General features: G+C 52.3%; 1 protein-coding gene across 1 annotated transcript in view; it reads left to right on the forward strand.

Moving 5' to 3' along the window:
* IPO4 (importin 4) overlaps window positions 1–20479 on the forward strand; it is a 298714-nt gene that overhangs the window by 17103 nt on the left and 261132 nt on the right. The window contains exon 3 of the mRNA XM_075340711.1: window positions 8738–8817. Within this exon, the coding sequence (XP_075196826.1) occupies window positions 8738–8817 (80 nt within the window). The remainder of the gene's footprint in view (window positions 1–8737; window positions 8818–20479) is intronic.

A 20479-nucleotide genomic window follows, 5' to 3' on the forward strand; every position in this document is an offset into this window, starting at 1 on the left:
CTTCTCCTCTGCAGTATACACCCCCTGGCCGGGCCAGGCAAGCTCAGTTTTAGCTTAGTGTCTGTAGGAGGCACATCTTTCAACGTTTTGTTATTTTTTGAGGGTGACGGTTTCCTTTTGGGACCAATCTCCCAATACCATCAACGGGCGGGAACGCGGAGTGTTGCCTCCACGTACCCCCTTTTGCGACGCTGGATCCTGGGGGGGGCGGGAGGGCCCAGAACTCAGGAACTCACACTGTTTATTTGCTCTGTTTATTTGCTCTGTTTATTTGCTCTGTTTATTTGCTCTGTTTATTTGCTCTGTTTATTTGCTCTGTTTATTTGCTCTGTTTATTTGCTCTGTTTATTTGCTCTGTTTATTTGCTCTGTTTATTTGCTCTGTTTATTGGCTCTAGCTGCGGCTCTGATTGCAGAAAGCCGGCAGTGATTATCCTTCGGTGACAAGCTGTGTGCTGACTGGAGGGAGATGTTACAGAAGCTTCCTTCCCGCTGTTTTTTTTTTTTCTTGCTACCGACAGCAGAGGGGCACGTTGACTTATTCTTGGCGCTCTTTTAGCGCTAAGCCCCGCCCCCCCGAAAAGCGTGCGAAGATCTCCACACAGAGGTAACAGCTTAAATCAGAGCTTACTCCTTTCTGAGGACGCAGGGCCATCGGCTGATTCTGGTGAGGTACACCGAAGCAAATACAATCCTTGCTTCCCACTGCTTCACTTGTAGGTCTGCATATCATTGCTCTCCCTCCTGGCATACTCCTATTAGGAACATGCAGAATTCTAAGGGCACTAAGAGCGCTAAGGCTCACATAGTCTACTATTCAGCCTGCACTGCCTGCCACACTGAGCTACCACGTAAACACACCTCTTCTCTCTGTGAGTCCTGTGCCCCTATAGCCCCCCAAGACCCCCCCGCCACCACCGCCTCAACCGTCAGCCCAGAGCCTAGGGCTCCCAGCCCACCGGAATGGGCACAGTTTCTCTCCCAATCCATGGAAAAACTGTCACAGAACCTGGTTCTGGCTATGCAATGTCGTCCTCCACACCCTTCTGGGCCCCTGGACGGAACGCAGCCTGAGGATGCCCCTATGTAGGATCCTTCTGAGGTAATCCGGGCACATGCTTCACCGGTTGCAGGGATCAGGAAAAGAGCCGGCCGGATGTCTTCAGCACTCTCTCATGGCCCTCCCTCGGGAGCACACAGGGTAGGCTCTCCCCACGGCTTCTGAAGAGCTGGAGGAGGGTGAATGCTGTTTGTTCCAGGAAGATTCCTTGGTTTTATCCTCCCCAGATGATCAAACGCAATAGACTCCCTTATAGCAGCAGTCAACCAAACACTGCATGTGGAGGATCCCCCATCCACTACCACTGACCATGTGGTCTCCTTTAAGAGGGCAAGGAAACCCCAAAAGGTTTTCGCTGATAACCCAGAGTTTCAGAATATCCTCACAAAGCAAAGGGAGAAGCCTGACAGGCGCTTCGGTAACCGAAAACTCATGGAGTCCCGGTACCCTTTTGCCTCACCTGCCCCTAAGGGCTGGGCCGATCCGCCCCCGGTCTCCCGCCTTGCCACAAAGACGCTCCTGTCTTTACCCGATGGTTCCTCCATCAAGGACCCGACAGACAGACAGGTGGAGCACCTCGCCCGCTCTGCTTTTTGAGGCTGCGGGTTCCTCCCTCTCGCCCTCTTTTGCCTGTGTGTGGGTCGCAAAGGCGATCTCGGTCTGGGCAGAATCCCTTAACACTTCGCTTGAGGAGTCCCAGTTCCCTCATAGCTTCACAGAGGTAACAGGTCAAAATTGCCGCTGCGGCGGAGTACCTCATGCAGGCCTCCATGGACGCTGCTACCTGTGCAGCGTTTGCCGCCTCAAATACCATAGCCATCCGTTGAGCTCTCTGGCTCTGACAATGGCGAGCGGACTCTGCCTCCAAGAAGTCTCTCACGGGCCTTCCCTTTTTTCCAGAGCGATTGTTTGGCGAACATCTGGACAAGCTCTTTTCTGATGCCACGGGAGGAAAGAGTACCTCCTTCCTCCAGCTGAAGTCAAGGATGACCTTCACCAGACGTCCACAGTCCTCGTTCCGCTCCTTCGTAACTCATTGGTTGGTCAACATCCCGTGCTGTCCCCGCCGCCAGCCGCGGACTACGCAGGGACCAACCTTCTCAGCTCTCCCCGAAACCCACTTCGTCATGGCAGCCTAGACCGAAACAGTCCAGGACTAGGGAGACTTGTCCACGATGTTTTCTCTCCTCATGACCCCTTCGGCGCTCCGGAAGACACACTCATTGTAGGAGGTCGACTGTGGCTCTTTTCAACACATCTGGGCTGCCGCCTCAGACGACAAATGGGTGCGAGACCTTGTGTCTTCCGGTTACCAGGACCCGACCCCTGAGTCGGTTTTTTCTCTCAAACCTCCCAAAGACTCGAAAACGACGCAAAGTTTTTTTCTCAGCAATCTACTCGCTCCAAACAGCAGGAGTGATAATACCTGTCCCGGACGACGTGAAGTTCAGGGGTTTTTATTCCAACCTCTTTGTGGTCCCCAAAAAGGATGGGTCAGTTCGACCCATCCTGGACCTCAAACATCTGAACAAACATGTGCACGTACGGAGATTCAGAATGGAGTCCCTAAGGTCCATCATTGCATCCATGGTTGAAGGGGAATTCCTCACCTTGGTCAAGGCCCCCTCTTTCCGCGACTGCTCAACCAGCGTACAGATCACTGTGGACACCCTATCCCGCTTAGGGTGGCTAGTGAATCTAGACAAATCATCCCCGATCCCATCACGATCCTTCACCTTCCTGGGCATGTCCCTGGACACCCGTCGGGGCTTGATCTATCTCCCCCTTGGCAAGGCGATCGCTCTTCACGGAGCGGTACACTGCCTTTTACATCCTCCATCTCGCTCCAATCGATTCAGCATGAAGGTGCTCGGCAGGATGGTGGCGGCTATGGAAGCAGTACCCTTTGCTCAACTGCACCTCCGCCCACTGCAGCTAGCCCTTCTAGCGGCCTGGGACAAGAGCCCCTTCTCCTCGGACAGACATCTTCACCTGACACCTTCAGTCAGGTACGCACTCCGCTGGTGGCTTCGGTCCTCATCCCTATCGAAGGGGAGATCTTTTCTCCCAGTGAACTGGCTGGTCCTGACCACGGATGCCAGCCTCCTAGGCTGGGGAGCAGTGTACCGGCACCACACTGCTCAAGGACGTTGGATGCCCCAGGAGTCTTCCCTACCCATAAACATCCTGGAAATCTGCGTGATCTTCCTCGCGCTCAGGGCATTCTGCCCTCTGCTAGCGGGTCATCAGATTCGAGTCCAATCGGACAATGCGACAGCTGTAACCTACATCAATCGCCAAGGGGTATACCTGCAGCAAGGCAGCTTATCTCGAGGCCCACAGGATCCTCAGCTGGGCCCAATCGACAGGGTCAGTGATATCAGCGGTACACATACCGGGAGTAAAGAACTGGACAGCAGACTTCTAAGTCGCCAAGGGTTGGCCGCCGGAGAGTGCTCTCTCCACCCAGAAGTGTTCCTACACATCTGCACTCGCTGGGGTACACCAGACGTGGATCTAATGGCCTCAAGGTTGAACGCAAAGGTACCCGCGTTCATAGCCAGGTCACGCGATCCGCAGTCCATCGGCGCGGATGCTCTAGTCTGCTCCTGGCTCCACTTCCGCCTGCCTTACATATTTCAACCCCTACCTCTGCTGCCGCGGGTAATCAGGAAAATCAAAGCAGAGGGAGTCCCGGTGATACTGATAGCACCGGACTGGCCCAGGCGCGCCTGGTACGCCGAATTAGTACAAATGCTCGTAGACATACCGTGGCCCCTTCCAGACATCCCAGACTTGCTGACACAAGGGCCCATTTCCCATCAGAACTCCAGAGCCCTGAAGCTGACGGCATGGCTATTGAGACCTGCGTATTAACAAGAGCAGGATTCTCCCCCGCGGTTATCTCCACCATGATCAGCGCCCGAAAGCTCTCAGTTCCCTTAAAGGGCAGGTCTCAGCGCTCTCAATCTTCTACCAATGCCACCTGGCTCAAAAAACGCAGGTCAAGACCTTCCTCCAGGGCGTTTCCCATCTAGTTCCCCCGTAGAAACGGCCGCTGGAACCATGGGACCTCAATCTCGTTCTGGACGGTCTCCAGAGGGTCCCCCTTTGAACCTCTCAAGGAATCCTCCCTTGCTTTTCTGTCCTGGAAGGTAACGTTCCTGGTGGCAATTACGTCCATCAGACGGGTTTCGGAGCTAGCAGCACTCTCTTGCCGCGAGCCTTTTCTGATTTTTCACAAGAACAAGGTGGTTCTGCGCCCCCTTCCGAATTTTCTTCCAAAGGTTCCTACCCCGTTTCATTTGAACAAGGACATTGTTCGGCCTTCCTTTTGTCCACACCCAGTTCATAGGGTGGAAAGGTCTCTGCATTCGTTAGACCTCTCAGATATTACATATCCAGGACAGCCCCTTTTAGGAAAACGGACTCTTTGTTCGTCATTCCTGAGGGGCCTAAGAAGGGACAGGCAACTTCAAAGGCGACCCTGGCTCGCTGGATTCGCTCTGCGATCCAGGAAGTCTACCGCTTGCAACTCAAGCCCATTCCTAGTGGGCTACGGGCTGATTCCACGCGAGCAGTTGGCGCTTCGTGGGCCGTTTGCCAACAGGCTTCAGTGGAACAGGTGTGTAAGGCTGCGACCTGGTCTAGCCTACATACGTTTTCAAAGCATTACAGAGTCCATGCCCAGGTTTCAGCTGAGGCAAATCTGGGTAGGACAATTTTGCAAATGGCAGTAGAGCACCTTCTCTCAGTAGGTGCTCCAGGCTGTCTGGGACTGGTTCCTAGTACTTGGGTTGCGTTGTCTTTGTTTTTATTTTTCCCACCCATGGACTGCTTTAGGACGTCCCATGGTCCTGTGTCCCCCAATGAGGCGTCAGAGAAAAACGGATTTTGTGTACTCACCGTAAAATCGTTTTCTCTTAGCCATCATTGGGGGACACAGCACCCACCCTGTTGCCCTGTTGGGCCTTGGTTCTCTCAGTACCTTATTTGGTTATGACTCTTTTTCTCTCATGTTCCTCTGTTGAGATAAGTTTTTACTGGCTTTTTCTCCTACTGCTTGTGTACTAAAACTGAGCTTGCCTGGCCCGGCCAGGGGGTGTATACTGCAGAGGAGGAGCTATGCTTTTGCATCTACTTAGTGTCCTCCTATGGATAGGCAGCATAACACTTATGGTCCTGTGTCCCCCAATGATGGCTAAGAGAAAAGGATTTTACGGTGAGTACACAAAAATCCGTTTTTTGTCTCGCGGTGGCCGAACGTTCAGCTGAGCGCCCGCCAACATGCCCGGCCGCCGGCAAGCGACAGCGCTCAGTTGAGCGCCCGCCGGCATGCCCGGCCGCCTGTAAGTGAGAGCGCTTAGCTGAGCGCCCGCCCGCTGGCATGCCCGGCCGCCTGCAAGTGACAGCGCTCAGGTGAGCGCCCGCCCGCCGGCATGCCCGGCCTCCGGCAAGTGACAGTGCTCAGCTGAGCGCCCGCCGGCATGCCCGGCCGCCGGCAAGTGACAGCACTCAGCTGAGCGTCCGCCCGCCGGCATGCCCGGCCGCCGGCAAGTGACAGCGCTCAGCTGAGCGACCGGCCGCCGGCTATTGACAGTGATCAGCTGATCGTTCACAATAGTCTGCTGCCGGTAAAACTGTAAAGAATAAAAATAAAAAAAAAAAGCCTTCCGTTGTTTTGTACGATCCATAGCATCCGTTGTGCCACTATATGCAACGCATCCGTTGCATCCGTCACACAACGCAATGCTACGGAAGCCGTCCAACGCAAGTGTGAAAGTAGCCTTAGGCTATGTGCCCACGCTGCGGATTTACCGCGGATTTTGCCGCGGATTTGCCGCGGATTTCCCGAAAATCTGCAGCAGCGGCACTTCCAAGCCATTTCAATGGCATTTTGGAAATGCTGTGTCCATGCTGCGGATTTTTCCGCTGCGGATTTTCCGCGGATTTTGATCCGGAAAAATCTGCAGCATGTCAATTGTTTGTTGCAGATTTGGTGCGGATTTTGGGTATAGAATGGGGGAAAAAAAAAAAAAAATCCGCGGGTGCGGATTTGCCGCGAAAGTCGCGGATTTTCAGGCAGAAAAGTCCGCAGGTACATTCTACCGTGGACACATAGCCTTAGGATCTCTAAAAGGCCTGGACGTCCACAGAAGACAATAATGGAGGATGATCGCTGAATCCTTTCCATGATGCAAAAAAAAAAACACTTCACAACACCCACCCAAGTGAAGAGCACTCTCCAGGAAGTAGGTGTTTTAGTATCTAAGTCTACCATATAAAGAAGACTTCATGAGAGCAAGTACAGAGGTGCCAAGGTGCCAGCTAAAAGACGCCAACTTTAAGGTGCCAACACAAGGTGCCAACTAAAGATGAATGAGCACTACCATGCTCTGGTGCTCGATACTCGTTATGAGCATTTTTGTACGAGTATAATGGAAGTCAATGGGGAACTCTTGCGGTTTTAAATAAGATTTCCCAGAAAAATGTTTGAGTCCCCCATTGACTTCCATTATACTCAGGTGCTCGAGTTGCATCCATGCGAGCATCTACCAATTTTTTTACGAGTACGGAGCACCTGAGCATGGGAGTGCTTGCCCATAACTAGTGCAGACCATTAATCAGTTAGTGGACCAGGCTAAATTTTTCAAATCTGATATGTCACTTTGTGTGGCAATAACTGAAATGTTTCAACTATCCCAGTGATTTTGAGAGGTTTCTCCTGACACATATTTTATGATAATAATAAATTAAGGTTGATGTTTTGCATTTTTATTTTTTAGAAAAATATCAGAAATTTGACATGTTTAAACTTTTAATGATTATCCCTTTAATCCAGATCACAGTCACACTGCACAAAATAGTTAATAATATAAAAATAATAATTAATTAGCTCATATCTGCTTTACAGCACCATCTGTAAAATGTTCTTTTATTTTGTTAGAACCTTACATGCTTTACAATTGTAGGAGTAATTTTTCATTTTTTTCAAATACATTTTCAAAACTTTTTTTTTTAGGGACTCCGTTTTGAAGTGACTTTTAGGACCTATATACTGGAAAGCCCCCAAAAGTGTTACAATTTTAAAATGGCATCCCTCAATGTATTCAACACTGCTGTCTCATAGTTAAGGCCGCTTTACACGCTGCAATATCGTTACCGATATCGCTAGCGTGCGTACCCGCCCCCATCGGTTGTGCGTCACGGGCAAATCGCTGCCCGTGGCGCACAACATCGCTCAGACCCGTCACACTACTTACCTGCCTAGCGATGTCGCTGTGACCAGCGAACCGCCTCCTTTCTAAGGGGGCGGTTAGTTCGGCGTCACAGCGACGTCACTAAGCGGGCGCCCAATAGAAGCGGAGGGGCGGAGATGAGCGGGACGTAACATCCGCTCACCTCCTTCCTTCCACATTGCCGGCGGCCGCAGGTAAGGTGAGGTTCCTCATTCCTGCGGTGTCACACATAGCGATGTGTGCTGCCACAGGAACGAGTAACTACATTGTACACGCAGAAGCAACGATAATTGAGAATAGGGGGGCATGTCACCGATTAGCGATTTTGAACGTTTTTTCGACGATTCAAAATCGCTCATAGGTGTCACACGTAACGACATTGCTAACGCGGCCGGATGTGCGTCACAAATGCCGTGACACCAACGAGATCGCTTGAGCGATGTCGCAACGTGTAAAGCGGCCTTTAATTAACAGCTGCTTTTCAGGAATTAATGCAAAGTGGCCAGACAGGAATGAAGAGAATGAAGATGTTATTTTCACCACCTAAATGCTGCTGACTTTAGAACAGACCACTATAGCCATCAGACTCTAAGGCCGTTATTTGGCCGTGAATTGCTGTGATAAACATCAGGACCACACAATCATGATCTCAGTGTGTCGATAGGGTTAACACTCCGTTTAGGTGCTGTAGTCACTATTGGCAACAGCATCTGAGGGCTTAAGCAGTAGTCTGCGCCAAAACTGATAGTGACTGTTACCAATGCAGCAAGCTGTCGTTTATAGTGTACAGCTGACAGCTGACACATTTTCACTCGTCAGGGGATGCTATTCACTTATATCTTTGGTCAGTTTTAAGTCGAACTGGTGTTCATTAAAGGGTTAATCAGCCTTAAAAATAGAAAGGCAGGATTAGACTTTGCCAAAAAAAACATCTAATGAAGCCAGCTCAGTTCTGGAAAAGTATTCCTTGTACAGATGAAACCAAGATCAACCTGTACCAGAATGATGGGAAGAAGAAAGTATGGAGAAGGATTAAAACGGCTCATGATCCAAAGCACATCACGTCCTCGGTAAATCATGGTGGAGGCAGTGGGATGGAATGAACATACATGTCTTCCAATTAGTTTCTGCTAATGATTCCCTACAAAGTGTTAAAAATGAACATTTTATTTAAGGTGAAGTAAATATATCCAGTTACTTTTGAGCCTCTGAAATGAGAAGGCCTTGTAGATAAATGGCTGCAATTCCTAAATGTTTCACAGGATATTTGTGTTCAAGCCCTTTACTTAAACATGAAAGTCTCCACTTCAATTACATCTCAGTTGTTTCATTTTAAATAAAAAATAGGAGCCTAAATCACAAAGATTCAGTCACTGTTCAAATATTATTGGACCTACTTGTGGCTTCAGAATATTGTTAATTATTTATATTTGATGCAGATTCGTCAGTTTGCAGCAGTTTTATTACGTAGACGCTTGCTCAAAAGATGGAAGATGATGCCTGTAGATCAGCAAGAAAGGTGAGTTGGAAGGAGACGTTTTACTGGGTTGTCCTATTACCTGGCAATTCGCACTTTGTATGAGATCACACTTGTAGGGGTAAAAAAAGAAATACATAAATGTCAGGTCACACTCAATTTGTTTAGGGAGGTATGCACTGACAGAAGGTGTCCTGGAACATCAATAGGACAGGTGCTTGTGAGCATGTGCAGTAGGGACCTCCGCCTCTGTGACCTGGAGATACCTATACCACGTACTATCAATATACCAATCAGTAAGAAGGCAGACAGCAATGTGAGCAGCCTCTCTTATAGGCAGTGTTATAAAATAAATAACCATTAGATGTACCACGACCATAAGTGATGTGTCTCATCCATCTTTCACCTGACCTCTGCCCCCTATGGCTGACTTCAGTCATTGTAGCGCTGTCGTCCCTGCACCGCTCGCCCTCCTCCCTGCAGAGACCCCACTCACTGCTATGGCCGGCCTGCCCAACGCTGCATGTCTTCCCACAGTCCTCCACGTGGATGTTTTCTTCTTCCTTCTCCCGGGACCTGTGCTCCTAGGGCATGTGCGCGCACCGCTGCCCTTCTCTTAAAGGGCCAGTGTGTCATTCCCTGGAAGTGCCTCTCAGTCTATCGCTGAGAGGCACTGGGTACTTAGGGTACTTTCACACTTGCGTTGAACGGCATCCGTTGCATTGCGTTGTGTAACGGATGCAACGGATGTGTTGCATATAGTGGCACAACGGATGCAACGGATGCTGCAAAACAACGCAATTCGTTTTGATTTTTTTTTTTTTTTACCAGCGGCAGACTATTGTGAACGATCAGCTGATCGCTCCCAGTAGCCGGCCGCCGGGTGATCAACTGATCGCTCCCAGTAGCCGGCCGCCGGGTGATCAGCTGATCGCTCCCTGCAGCCGGCCGCCGGGTGATCAGCTGATCGCTCCCTGCAGCCGGCCGCCGGGTGATCAGCTGATCGCTCCCAGTAGCCGGCCGCCGGGTGATCAGCTGATCGCTCCCAGTAGCCGGCCGCCGGGTGATCAGCTGATCGCTCCCAGTAGCCGGCCGCCGGGTGATCAGCTGATCGCTCCCAGTAGCCGGCCGCCGAGTGATCAGCTGATCGCTCCCTGCAGCCGGCCGCCGGGTGATCAGCTGAGCGCTGTCACTTGCCGACGCCCGGGCATGCCAGCGGGCGGGCGCTCAGCTGAGCGCTGTGACTTGCCGGCGGCCGGGCATGCTGGTGGCCGGTCGCTCAGCGTAGCGCGGTCGCTTGCCGACGGCCAGGCGCTCAGCTGAACGTTCGGCCACCGCGAGCCAAAATAAAGTTTTGATTTAAAAAAAAATAAAAAAAAAAAGAGCATGCGCAGTGAAATCCAGAGGATTCTGCTGCTCAAAATAACGTTACATGCTGCGTTCCTCCCGCTGGGCGGAAGCAACGGAGCGTCGCCCAGCAGAAGCAACGCAGGTCCTTTTGGTACAATCCGTCATCCATACAAGTCTATGGGAAACAGTGGAATCCGTTAACGGATTCCGCTGTTTTCCAAAAGGGCGGATTGTAACGAAAGGAAATAAACGCAAGTGTGAAAGTACCCTTAGAGGTATTCCCATCTCCAAGATCCTATCCCAATATGTAGTATATGTAATATTAATAATATTAGCAAATACCTCCATTTAGAAATGTAGTCTAGTTATCCTGATGTAGCCATGTCTCTAACCTCATTTTCAGGGCAATGCAGGATCATATGTATCTATGATTATGACCACTAGCAACTAACTAACTGTGCCTATATGCGTGGTCGTAACCATGGATACCTAAGGTGTCAACGTGGGGTAAGCGACATAGTGACTCAGGAGAGCTATACTACATTTCTAATTGAAGGTATTTGCTAATATTATTATTATTACACCTACTACATATTGGGATTGAGCTTGGAGATGATAACCCTTTAAGGCACTCTCCCATTAGGGCTGGTGCCGGATGAACATGATTATTTAGTGGTTTGTTCTCTAGCCAGCAAGTTATCAGGTCCCCTTTTTCCAGTTAGCGTTATTGCCTGTCTCCCGGTCCCATCTGTACACTGGTGTCTGTCCTTCCCAGCCATACCATCTGCCCTCAGCTGCCCTGGTGCTCCCAGCTTTACTAGTGACTGTGTCCGTCCACCCCGTTCGTGCCGTCTTCCTCAGACTTTCCTGGTGGTCCTTGCTGCACTAGAGACTCTGCCCATTTTGTCCCTGTGTCCATCCCTACCCTGGGGGTCAGCTGCCACAGCCCCGGTCACTGTCCTGGGAGTGGCACCTGGCGTCTGCCTTGTTGTGGGCGCTTAGTCAAGTCCCTCCCACTAAAGGGTGAGCCCGTGGTCCAATGGTGTGGGTGGACTTATACTGGGCTCAACATTCAGGGAACTGCTAGAGCTTGCGCATATAAAGCAGTGACTTTATCAAACTGCTGCAAACAGCCCCTTAACTGACTAATCTACCCATAATATGCTGCTCTCAGATGAGTTATCATAAACCTAGTGACTGATTCCCTTTTAAAGTGTCAGCTGGAATGCTTTTTCTGTGCACCAGCTCGTCTCCATTTCTAGCTAGAATGACCCGAGTCCAGACCAGTGATATCTTTGATGCTGATCCACCAATGAGAGCTTACAAGAGCATTTACTTCTCACAGCAAACCTGAAACATTCTAAGCAAGTGTTCATCCAAATTAACCAGGGCAGGACCAAGCCATCTTCCCTGTTTTCCTGTTTTGGATTTTTATATATTTTTTTTTATTTAAATTGTGTTTCTTTGTCGCTCCATTGGGAGACCCAGACAATTGGGTGTATAGCTTCTGCCTCCGGAGGCCACACAAAGTATTACACTTTAAAAAGTGTAACCCCTCCCCTCTGCCTATACACCCTCCCGTGCATCACGGGCTCCTCAGTTTTATGCTTTGTGTGGAAGGAGGCACACATCCACTCATGCTCCCATTTTAGTCAGCAGCAGCTGCTGATTTTATCGGTTGGAAGAAAAGAGGGCCCCCACAGGGCTCCCGGCATGCTCCCTTCTCACCCCACTAAGTCGGCGGTGCTGTTAAGGTTGAGGTACCCATTGCGCGTACAGAGGCTGGAGCCACATGCCGTTTTCCTTCACCATCCCTTAGAGGCTCTGGGAGAAGTGGGATCCTAACCGGTCATCCATTCACTGGGACCGGGCTCCCTCCGCAGCCCCTGTGGGAATCTGCCGGACAGGAGACTTGTATCATCAGGGACAGGGCCCTGCATCTAAAGTTACTCTGTGTCCCCATGGGGACGGTGCATGGAGCGCTCGTTTCACAGACGCTGCAGCTGCTGCTGGTTTTTTGACGACCGGGACTTCCGCGCCGACCGCGCCTGTTTGTCGGCCGCGTTATTAAATTTAGTCCCCGGCTTCATGCGGCCTAGTACCATAACTCCCGCCCCCGGGCCTGCCAGTCAGGGGTAAGGGCGGGACGGTCGACCTGACGTCGGCAGTGAGGGCTGGAGCATACTTTAGGTTTCCTCCCCCCCCCTCACTGATCACTGTGGGGCACCAGATTCCCGCACTTTACTAGTCGCCGCCCACGGCTCCCTCCTCCCCTGAGAGCTCCGGCAGCCATTTTTACAACACATTCTGCCGGTGGAGGATTTCAGGAACGAGCTCTGCAGCTCTGGGAGACCCAAGGCAGGGAATCTGGTGGACACACACCGCTTTGGGCGGTCGGTAAGCCACACCGGTCACCCGGTGCTGGTCCCCCTAGGGTGCCGAAGTATATATATATATTTGTATATATTTTCTCTGTTCGGCCGAGTTGTTTTGCTTTTGGCTATATACCCTCAGTGATCACTCTCCTAGGAGACAACAGCATGTCGTCCACAAGGAGCAAGGGCGCTAAGGCAAAGGGTTATTTTGCAACCTGTACCTCTTGTGCGGCTATGTTACCTGCAGGTTCCACCTACCCTCACTGTGAGCAATGCTCGGCCCCTGTTGCACTTGCTCAGCCGGAGCCTCGGGCACTAGTGGGACCCTCGGCTCAGGCAGACCCGTCTGCTTCCCCTGTCCAGGTGGCAGGGACAGAGTTTGCAGTTTTTGCTGAGAAACTCTGAGTCACTTTCACAATCCATGGCTCAGTCTATGGACAAATGGTCTGCTAAGCTACTAGAAGCCTTGCAGTCCAGATCGGTCCTTACACAGGCCCCGGGCACTGTTGGATCATCGCCTCCAGGCCCCTCTCGGTCTGCGCCGCAGCGTGCTCCCGGGGTGGCCCCTAGGTCTCACGTGGAGGACTCCGGCACGGACCACAGTCCCAGACCGGCTAAGCGGGCTCGCTGGGAATCTTCCCCGACTTCCTCACGCTGCTCGGGGTCTCAGCTCGAGGACTCTCTGGAAGATGAGGCGGACGTCGCAGCTCAGGGCTCTGACCCTGACGTTGCTCTCAATCTTGATACACCTGAAGGGGACGCCATAGTAAATGACCTTATAGCGTCCATCAACCAGGTGCTAGATCTTTCTCCCCCAACTCCACCTATAGAGGAGTCGGCTTCGCAGCAGGAGAAACACCAGTTTAGGTTTCCCAAACGTACACGGAGTGCGTTTTTCGATCACTCTAACTTCAGAGATGCTGTCCAGAAGCACAGAGCATTTCCGGACAAGCGCTTTACTAAGCGCCTTAATGACACACGTTACCCCTTCCCCTCTGACGTAGTTAAGGGTTGGGCTCAATGTCCCAAGGTGGATCCTCCAGTCTCTAGACTGGAGGCTAGATCTGTAGTATCAGTTGCAGATGGCTCATCGCTCAAGGATGCCACTGACAGGCAGATAGAGCTCCTGGTGAAATCCATCTATGAGGCCACGGGCGCGTCTTTTGCCCCGGCTTTTGCAGCCGTGTGGGCACTCCAAGCTATCTCAGCTTGTCTGTCTGAGATTAATGCGGTCACACGTACCTCTGCTCCGCAAGTTGCGTCTTTGACTTCTCAGGCGTCGGCTTTTTCGTCCTACGCCATGAACGCCGTCCTGAACTCTGCTAGCCGTACAGCGGTAGCATCCGCTAATTCGGTGGCAGTCCGCAGGGCCATGTGGCTACGCGAATGGAAGGCAGACTCTGCTTCCAAGAAGTTCTTAACCGGTTTGCCGTTTTCTGGCGACCGATTGTTTGGCGAGCGATTGGATGAAATTATTAAGGAATCCAAGGGAAAGGACTCGTCCTTACCCCAGTCCAAACCGAAGAGACCTCAGCAACGGAAAATACAATCGAGGTTTCGGTCCTTTCGGCCCTCAGCCAAGTCCCAATCCTCCTCGTCCAACAGGCCAGAGAAGGGCCAGAGGAACTCTTATGCGTGGCGGTCTAAGTCACGTCCCCAAAAAAACCGCCGGAGGCACTGCCTCCAAGGCGGCCTCCTCATGACTTTCGGCCTCCCCAAACCGCATCCTCGGTCGGTGGCAGGCTCTCCCGCTTTTGCGACGCCTGGTGGCCACATGTCCAAGACCGATGGGTGAGAGACATTCTGTCTCACGGTTACAGGATAGAGTTCAGCTCTCGTCCTCCGACTCGTTTCTTCAGAACATCTCCGCCCCCATCTCGGGCCGGCGCACTTTTTCAGGCTGTGGGCGTCCTGAAGTCAGAAGGAGTGGTGATTCCCGTTCCCCCTCAGGAACATGGTCACGGTTTCTACTCCAACTTGTTCGTGGTGCTAAAGAAGGACGGATCATTCCGTCCTGTTCTGGACCTCAAACTGCTCAACAGGCATGTGAGCACCAGAAGGTTTCGGATGGAATCTCTCCGCTCGGTCATCGCTTCGATGTCACAAGGAGACTTCCTAGCATCAATCGACATCAAGGATGCTTTTCTTCAGCGCTCTATTGGGAGACCCAGACGATTGGGGTATAGCTACTGCCCTCTGGAGGCCACACAAAGCACTACATTAAAAGTGCAAGGCCCCTCCCCCTCTGGCTATACCCCCCCCGTGGTATCACGGGTTCTCCAGTTTTAGCTTTGTGTGCGAAGGAGGTCAGACATTCCATGCATAGCTCCACAGATTTTAGTCAGCAGTAGCTGCTGACTATTTCGGATGGAAGAAAAGAGGACACATATAGTGTCCCCAGCATGCTCCCTTCTCACCCCTGGATGGTGTTGTAAGGTTGAGGTACCTATTGCTGGTACAGGGCTGGAGCCTGACATGCTGTTTTCCTTCCACATCCCCTTGTAGGGCTCTGTGGAAGTGGGATCCTGCCGGCCTCTCAGCTCTGATGCCGGGCTCCATCCACAGACCCATTAGAACCTGATGGAGACGGAGCAGGAGTACGATCAGGGACAGGCCCTGCATCATACAGGTACTCTGTGTCCCCGGCAGGCACAGACACACTCCGGGCTGGCTGGGTGTTGTAGTGCGCCGGGGACTGCAACGTGGAGTTGGTGTCCCTACAGATTACTGGGGGATTGTTTGTGTTTGGGAACGCAGCGCCGACCCCCTCTGGACCGGGCGGCGCTGCTGTGACTTGTGGTGCGCCGGGGATCCGCCGTCCGCGCTTTTACGGCGGCGGCGGTTATAAATTTAGTCCCCGGCTTTTTGGGCCTAGGACGCCGGCAGCTCCGTTTCGTTCCCGCCCCCACCCTGTCATTCAGGGTAGGGGAGAGACGCTGTTCGTTAGCAGCGACGAGGGCTGGAGCCTGATTTACATGCTCCAGCCCTCTCACTTGGCACAGAGGGAAGCAGGCTTCCCGCTCTTGGCCAGGAACGCCCAGGGCCCGCCCCCCTTCCTCTCTAGAGACGCCGGCAGCCATTACATGCATGCCTGGCTGGAGGAAGGACGCAAGGCTCTGGGAGACCTGGACTAGGGGCTATCTGGCGACCACACACCCGCTTTTTAAGCGGGCGGTAAGCGATTTTTCTGTGCTGGTCCCTCTAGTGCCTCACTGTGTGTCAGTGTACTGGGTACATATATATAGATATTGTATTTCTTGCACTGTGAGGTGCGCTTCTGGCTGCATATCCCAGATCGCTCTGTGGAAGCAGCAACATGTCATCCTCAAAACGCAAAGCGGCCAAGGCAAAAAGGGCTGTGTATACTGCGTGTGCTGCATGTGGGGCTAATCTACCAGTAGGCTCCGATGACCCCCATTGTGTGCAATGCTCCGACCCGGTGCTGCTTCGCCAGCCGGAGTCAGGAGAGGTAGTGACCCAGGCTGAGACGCTTGTAAGTTCTGCCCCGGTGACAGGGACGGACTTTGCAGTTTTTGCAGATAATATGTCTGTATCTATGGCAAAAATCCTTGAAACCTTGCAATCTATGCATGGGGCTCAGTCTCTGGGCACGGAGAGGCCTCTGTCCTCAGGTCCCCCTTACTTGGAATGTATCCAGCCCACAGGGGGGTCCCCGGCTTCACAGGCCGAGGATTATGACTCAGATGATGGCCCCAGCCACCCTAAGCGAGCTCGCTGGGAAAGACCCTCGACGTCTTCACACTGCTCAGGGTCTCAGCGCAATCAGTCTCCCTGTGGTGTGTCGGATGAGAGTGATCAGGAATCCACTCCTGGAACCCCTCTCAACCTGGATACCCCGGATGGGGATGCCATGGTAAACGACCTTATCTCAGCCATCAATAGGCTGTTGGATATTTCTACCCCAGCCCCTTCAGCAGAAGAGGCGGCTGCGGAGCAGGAAAAGTTTTGTTTCCTTTATCCCAAGCGTAAATTGAGTGCTTTGTTAGATCACTCTGACTTCAGAGAATCAATCCAGAAGCACGACGCTCACCCAGAAAGGCGTTTCTCTAAACGATCTAAAGATACGCGTTTCCCTTTCCCCCCTGAGGTGGTCAAGCGCTGGACACAGTGTCCAAAGGTAGACCCCCCGATTTCCAAACTTGCAGCTAGATCCATAGTTGCAGTGGAGGATGGCGCTTCACTTAAAGATGCCAATGACAGACAGATGGACCTTTGGTTAAAATCTGTCTATGAAGCTATCGGCGCGTCGTTTGCTCCGGCATTCGCAGCCGTATGGGCACTCCAGGCTATTTCAGCTGGCTTAGCAAAAGTGGATGCTATCATGCATCCAGCAGTGCCGCAAGTGGCGCACCTTACCACGCAGATGTCGGCGTTTGCGTCTTACGCTATCAATGCGGTCCTAGAATCTACCAGTCGCACCTCAATGGCGTCCGCCAATTCGGTAGTTTTGCGCAGAGCCTTGTGGTTAAAGGACTGGAAAGCAGATGCTGGTTCCAAAAAATGTTTAACCAGTTTGCCTTTGTCTAGAGATAGACTGTTTGGCGAGCCATTGGCTGACATCATTAAGCAGTCCAAGGGTAAAGACTCCTCTTTACCACAACCCAGAACATCCAAACCTCAGCAGAAAAAGTGGCAGCAGAGGTTTCAGTCCTTTCGAGGTTCGGGCAAGACACCGTTTACCTCGTCCAAAGGGACTCAGAGGACGCAAAGAAACTCAGATTCGTGGCGGACTCACACACGCCCCAAGAAAGCAAATGGAGGTACCGCTTCCAAAGCGGCTACCTCATGACTTCCAGCCCCCCCCCTCCGCATCGCCGGTCGGGGGCAGGCTCTCCCGCTTTTCCGGCATTTGGATGTCACAGGTCAAAGACCGGTGGGTGACGGACATTTTGTCTCGCGGGTACAGAATCGAGTTCAATTCTCGTCCTCCAGCTCGGTTCTACAGAACCTCCCCACGTCCAGACCGAGCAGATGCTCTGCTGCAGGCGGTGGGCTCCCTAAGAGCGGAAGGAGTGATTATCCCAGTCCCTCCTCAGGAACAAGGGCAAGGATTTTACTCCAATCTCTTTGTGGTTCCAAAAAAGGACGGCTCGTTCCGTCCTGTTCTGGACCTAAAACGGCTCAACAAACATGTGCACGCCAGGAGGTTCCGGATGGAAACCCTCCGCTCTGTCATTGCCTCAATGTCCAGAGGAGACTTCCTTGCCTCAATAGACATCAAAGATGCTTATCTCCACGTGCCAATTGCTACAGAACATCAACGTTTTCTACGTTTTGTGATAGGAGACGACCATTTTCAGTTCGTAGCTCTTCCATTTGGTCTGGCGACAGCCCCACGGGTCTTCACCAAGGTCATGGCGGCGGTGGTAGCAGTTTTGCACTCTCAGGGACACTCGGTGATCCCTTACCTAGACGACTTATTGGTCAAAGCTCCCTCTCAGGAGGCATGTCAGCACAGCCTGAATGCTACGCTGGAGACTCTACAGTCTTTCGGATGGATCATCAACTTTCCAAAGTCGATCCTATCACCGACTCAGTCACTAACGTATCTTGGCATGGAGTTTCATACTCTAGCAGCGATAGTGAAGCTTCCGCTGGACAAGCAGCGGTCACTACAGACAGGGGTGCAATCTCTTCTGCAGGGCCAGTTGCATCCCTTGCGGCGCCTCATGCATTTCCTAGGGAAGATGGTGGCAGCCATGGAAGCAGTTCCCTTTGCGCAGTTTCATCTGCGCCCACTTCAATGGGACATTCTCCGCCAATGGGACGGGAAGTCAACGTCCCTGGACAGGAAAGTCTCACTTTCCCAGACGGCCAAAGACTCTCTACAATGGTGGCTCCTTCCCACCTCATTGTCTCAGGGAAGATCCTTCCTGCCCCCATCCTGGGCAGTAGTCACGACAGATGCGAGTCTGTCAGGGTGGGGAGCAGTATTTCTCCACCACAGGGCTCAGGGGACGTGGACTCCGCAGGAGTCCACCCTTCAGATCAATGTTCTGGAGATCAGAGCAGTGTATCTTGCTCTACTGGCCTTCCAACAGTGGCTGGAAGGAAAGCAGATCCGAATCCAATCGGACAACTCCACAGCGGTGGCATACATCAACCACCAAGGAGGGACGCGCAGTCGGCAAGCCTTCCAAGAAGTCCGGCGCATTCTAATGTGGGTGGAGGACAGAGCATCCACCATATCCGCGGTTCACATTCCAGGCGTAGAAAACTGGGAAGCAGACTTCCTCAGTCGCCAGGGCATGGACGCAGGGGAATGGTCCCTTCACCCGGACGTGTTTCAGGAAATCTGTCGCCGCTGGGGAGTGCCGGACGTCGATCTAATGGCGTCTCGGCACAACAACAAGGTCCCGGCATTCATGGCGAGGTCGCGCGATCAAAGAGCTCTGGCGGCAGACGCCTTGGTTCAAGATTGGTCGCAGTTTCAGCTCCCATACGTGTTTCCGCCTCTGGCGCTCTTGCCCAGAGTGCTACGCAAGATCAGATCCGAGTGCAGCCGCGTCATACTCGTCGCTCCAGACTGGCCGAGGAGGTCGTGGTATCCGGATCTGTGGCATCTCACGATCGGTCGACCGTGGTCACTGCCAGACCGACCAGACTTACTGTCCCAAGGGCCGTTTTTCCATCAGAATTCTGCGGCCCTGAACCTGACTGTGTGGCCATTGAGTCCTGGATCCTAGCATCTGCTGGATTATCTCAGGAAGTCGTTGCCACAATGAGACAAGCTAGAAAGTCGAATTCGGCTAAGATCTACCACAGAACGTGGAAGATTTTCTTGTCCTGGTGCTCTGCTCAGGGAGTGTCTCCCTGGCCATTTGCATTGCCCAAGTTTCTTTCCTTTCTGCAATCGGGGTTAGAAAAGGGCTTGTCGCTCAGCTCCCTTAAAGGGCAAGTTTCGGCACTATCCGTGTTTTTTCAGAAGCGTCTAGCACGTCTTCCTAAGGTGCGCACGTTCCTGCAGGGGGTCTGTCATATTGTGCCCCCGTACAAGCGACCGTTAGATCCATGGGATCTGAACAGGGTACTAGTTGCTCTCCAGAAGCCGCCCTTCGAGCCTCTGAAGGAAGTTTCCTTTTCTCGGCTGTCGCAGAAAGTGGCGTTTCTTGTTGCGATCACATCGCTTCGGCGAGTGTCTGAGCTGGCAGCTCTGTCATCTAAGGCTCCCTTCCTGGTGTTCCACCAGGACAAGGTTGTGCTGCGCCCCATTCCGGAGTTTCTTCCTAAGGTCGTATCCTCTTTTCATCTTAATCAGGATATTTCCTTGCCTTCTTTTTGCCCTCATCCGGTTCACCGGTATGAAAAGGCTTACGTTTGCTAGATCTGGTGAGAGCACTCAGAATCTACATTTCCCGCACGGCGCCCCATACGCCGTGCCGATGCACTTTTCGTCCTTGTCGCTGGTCCGCGCAAGGGGTTGCAGGCTTCTAAAGCCACCCTGGCTCGATGGATCAAAGAACCAATTCTAGAGGCCTACCGTTCTGCGGGGCTTCCGGTTCCTTCAGGGCTAAAAGCCCACTCCACCAGAGCCGTGGGTGCGTCCTGGGCATTACGCCACCAGGCTTCGGCTCAACAGGTGTGCCAGGCAGCTACCTGGTCCAGTCTGCACACTTTCACCAAGCATTATCAGGTGCATACCTATGCTTCGGCGGATGCCAGCTTAGGTAGAAGAGTCCTGCAGGCGGCAGTGACACCCCCGTAGGGGAGGGCTGTTTTGCAGCTCTAACATGAGGTATTTATTTACCCACCCAGGGACAGCTTTTGGACGTCCCAATCGTCTGGGTCTCCCAATAGAGCGCTGAAGAAGAAGGGAATTTTGTTACTTACCGTAAATTCCTTTTCTTCTAGCTCTTATTGGGAGACCCAGCACCCGCCCTGTTGTCCTTCGGGATGTTTTTTTGTTGTTTGCGGGTACACATGTTGTTCATGTTGAACGGTTTTTCAGTTCTCCGATG

The sequence above is a fragment of the Anomaloglossus baeobatrachus genome, chromosome 1 (genome assembly GCF_048569485.1).
Source record: "Anomaloglossus baeobatrachus isolate aAnoBae1 chromosome 1, aAnoBae1.hap1, whole genome shotgun sequence".
NCBI classification, from domain to species: domain Eukaryota; kingdom Metazoa; phylum Chordata; class Amphibia; order Anura; family Aromobatidae; genus Anomaloglossus; species Anomaloglossus baeobatrachus.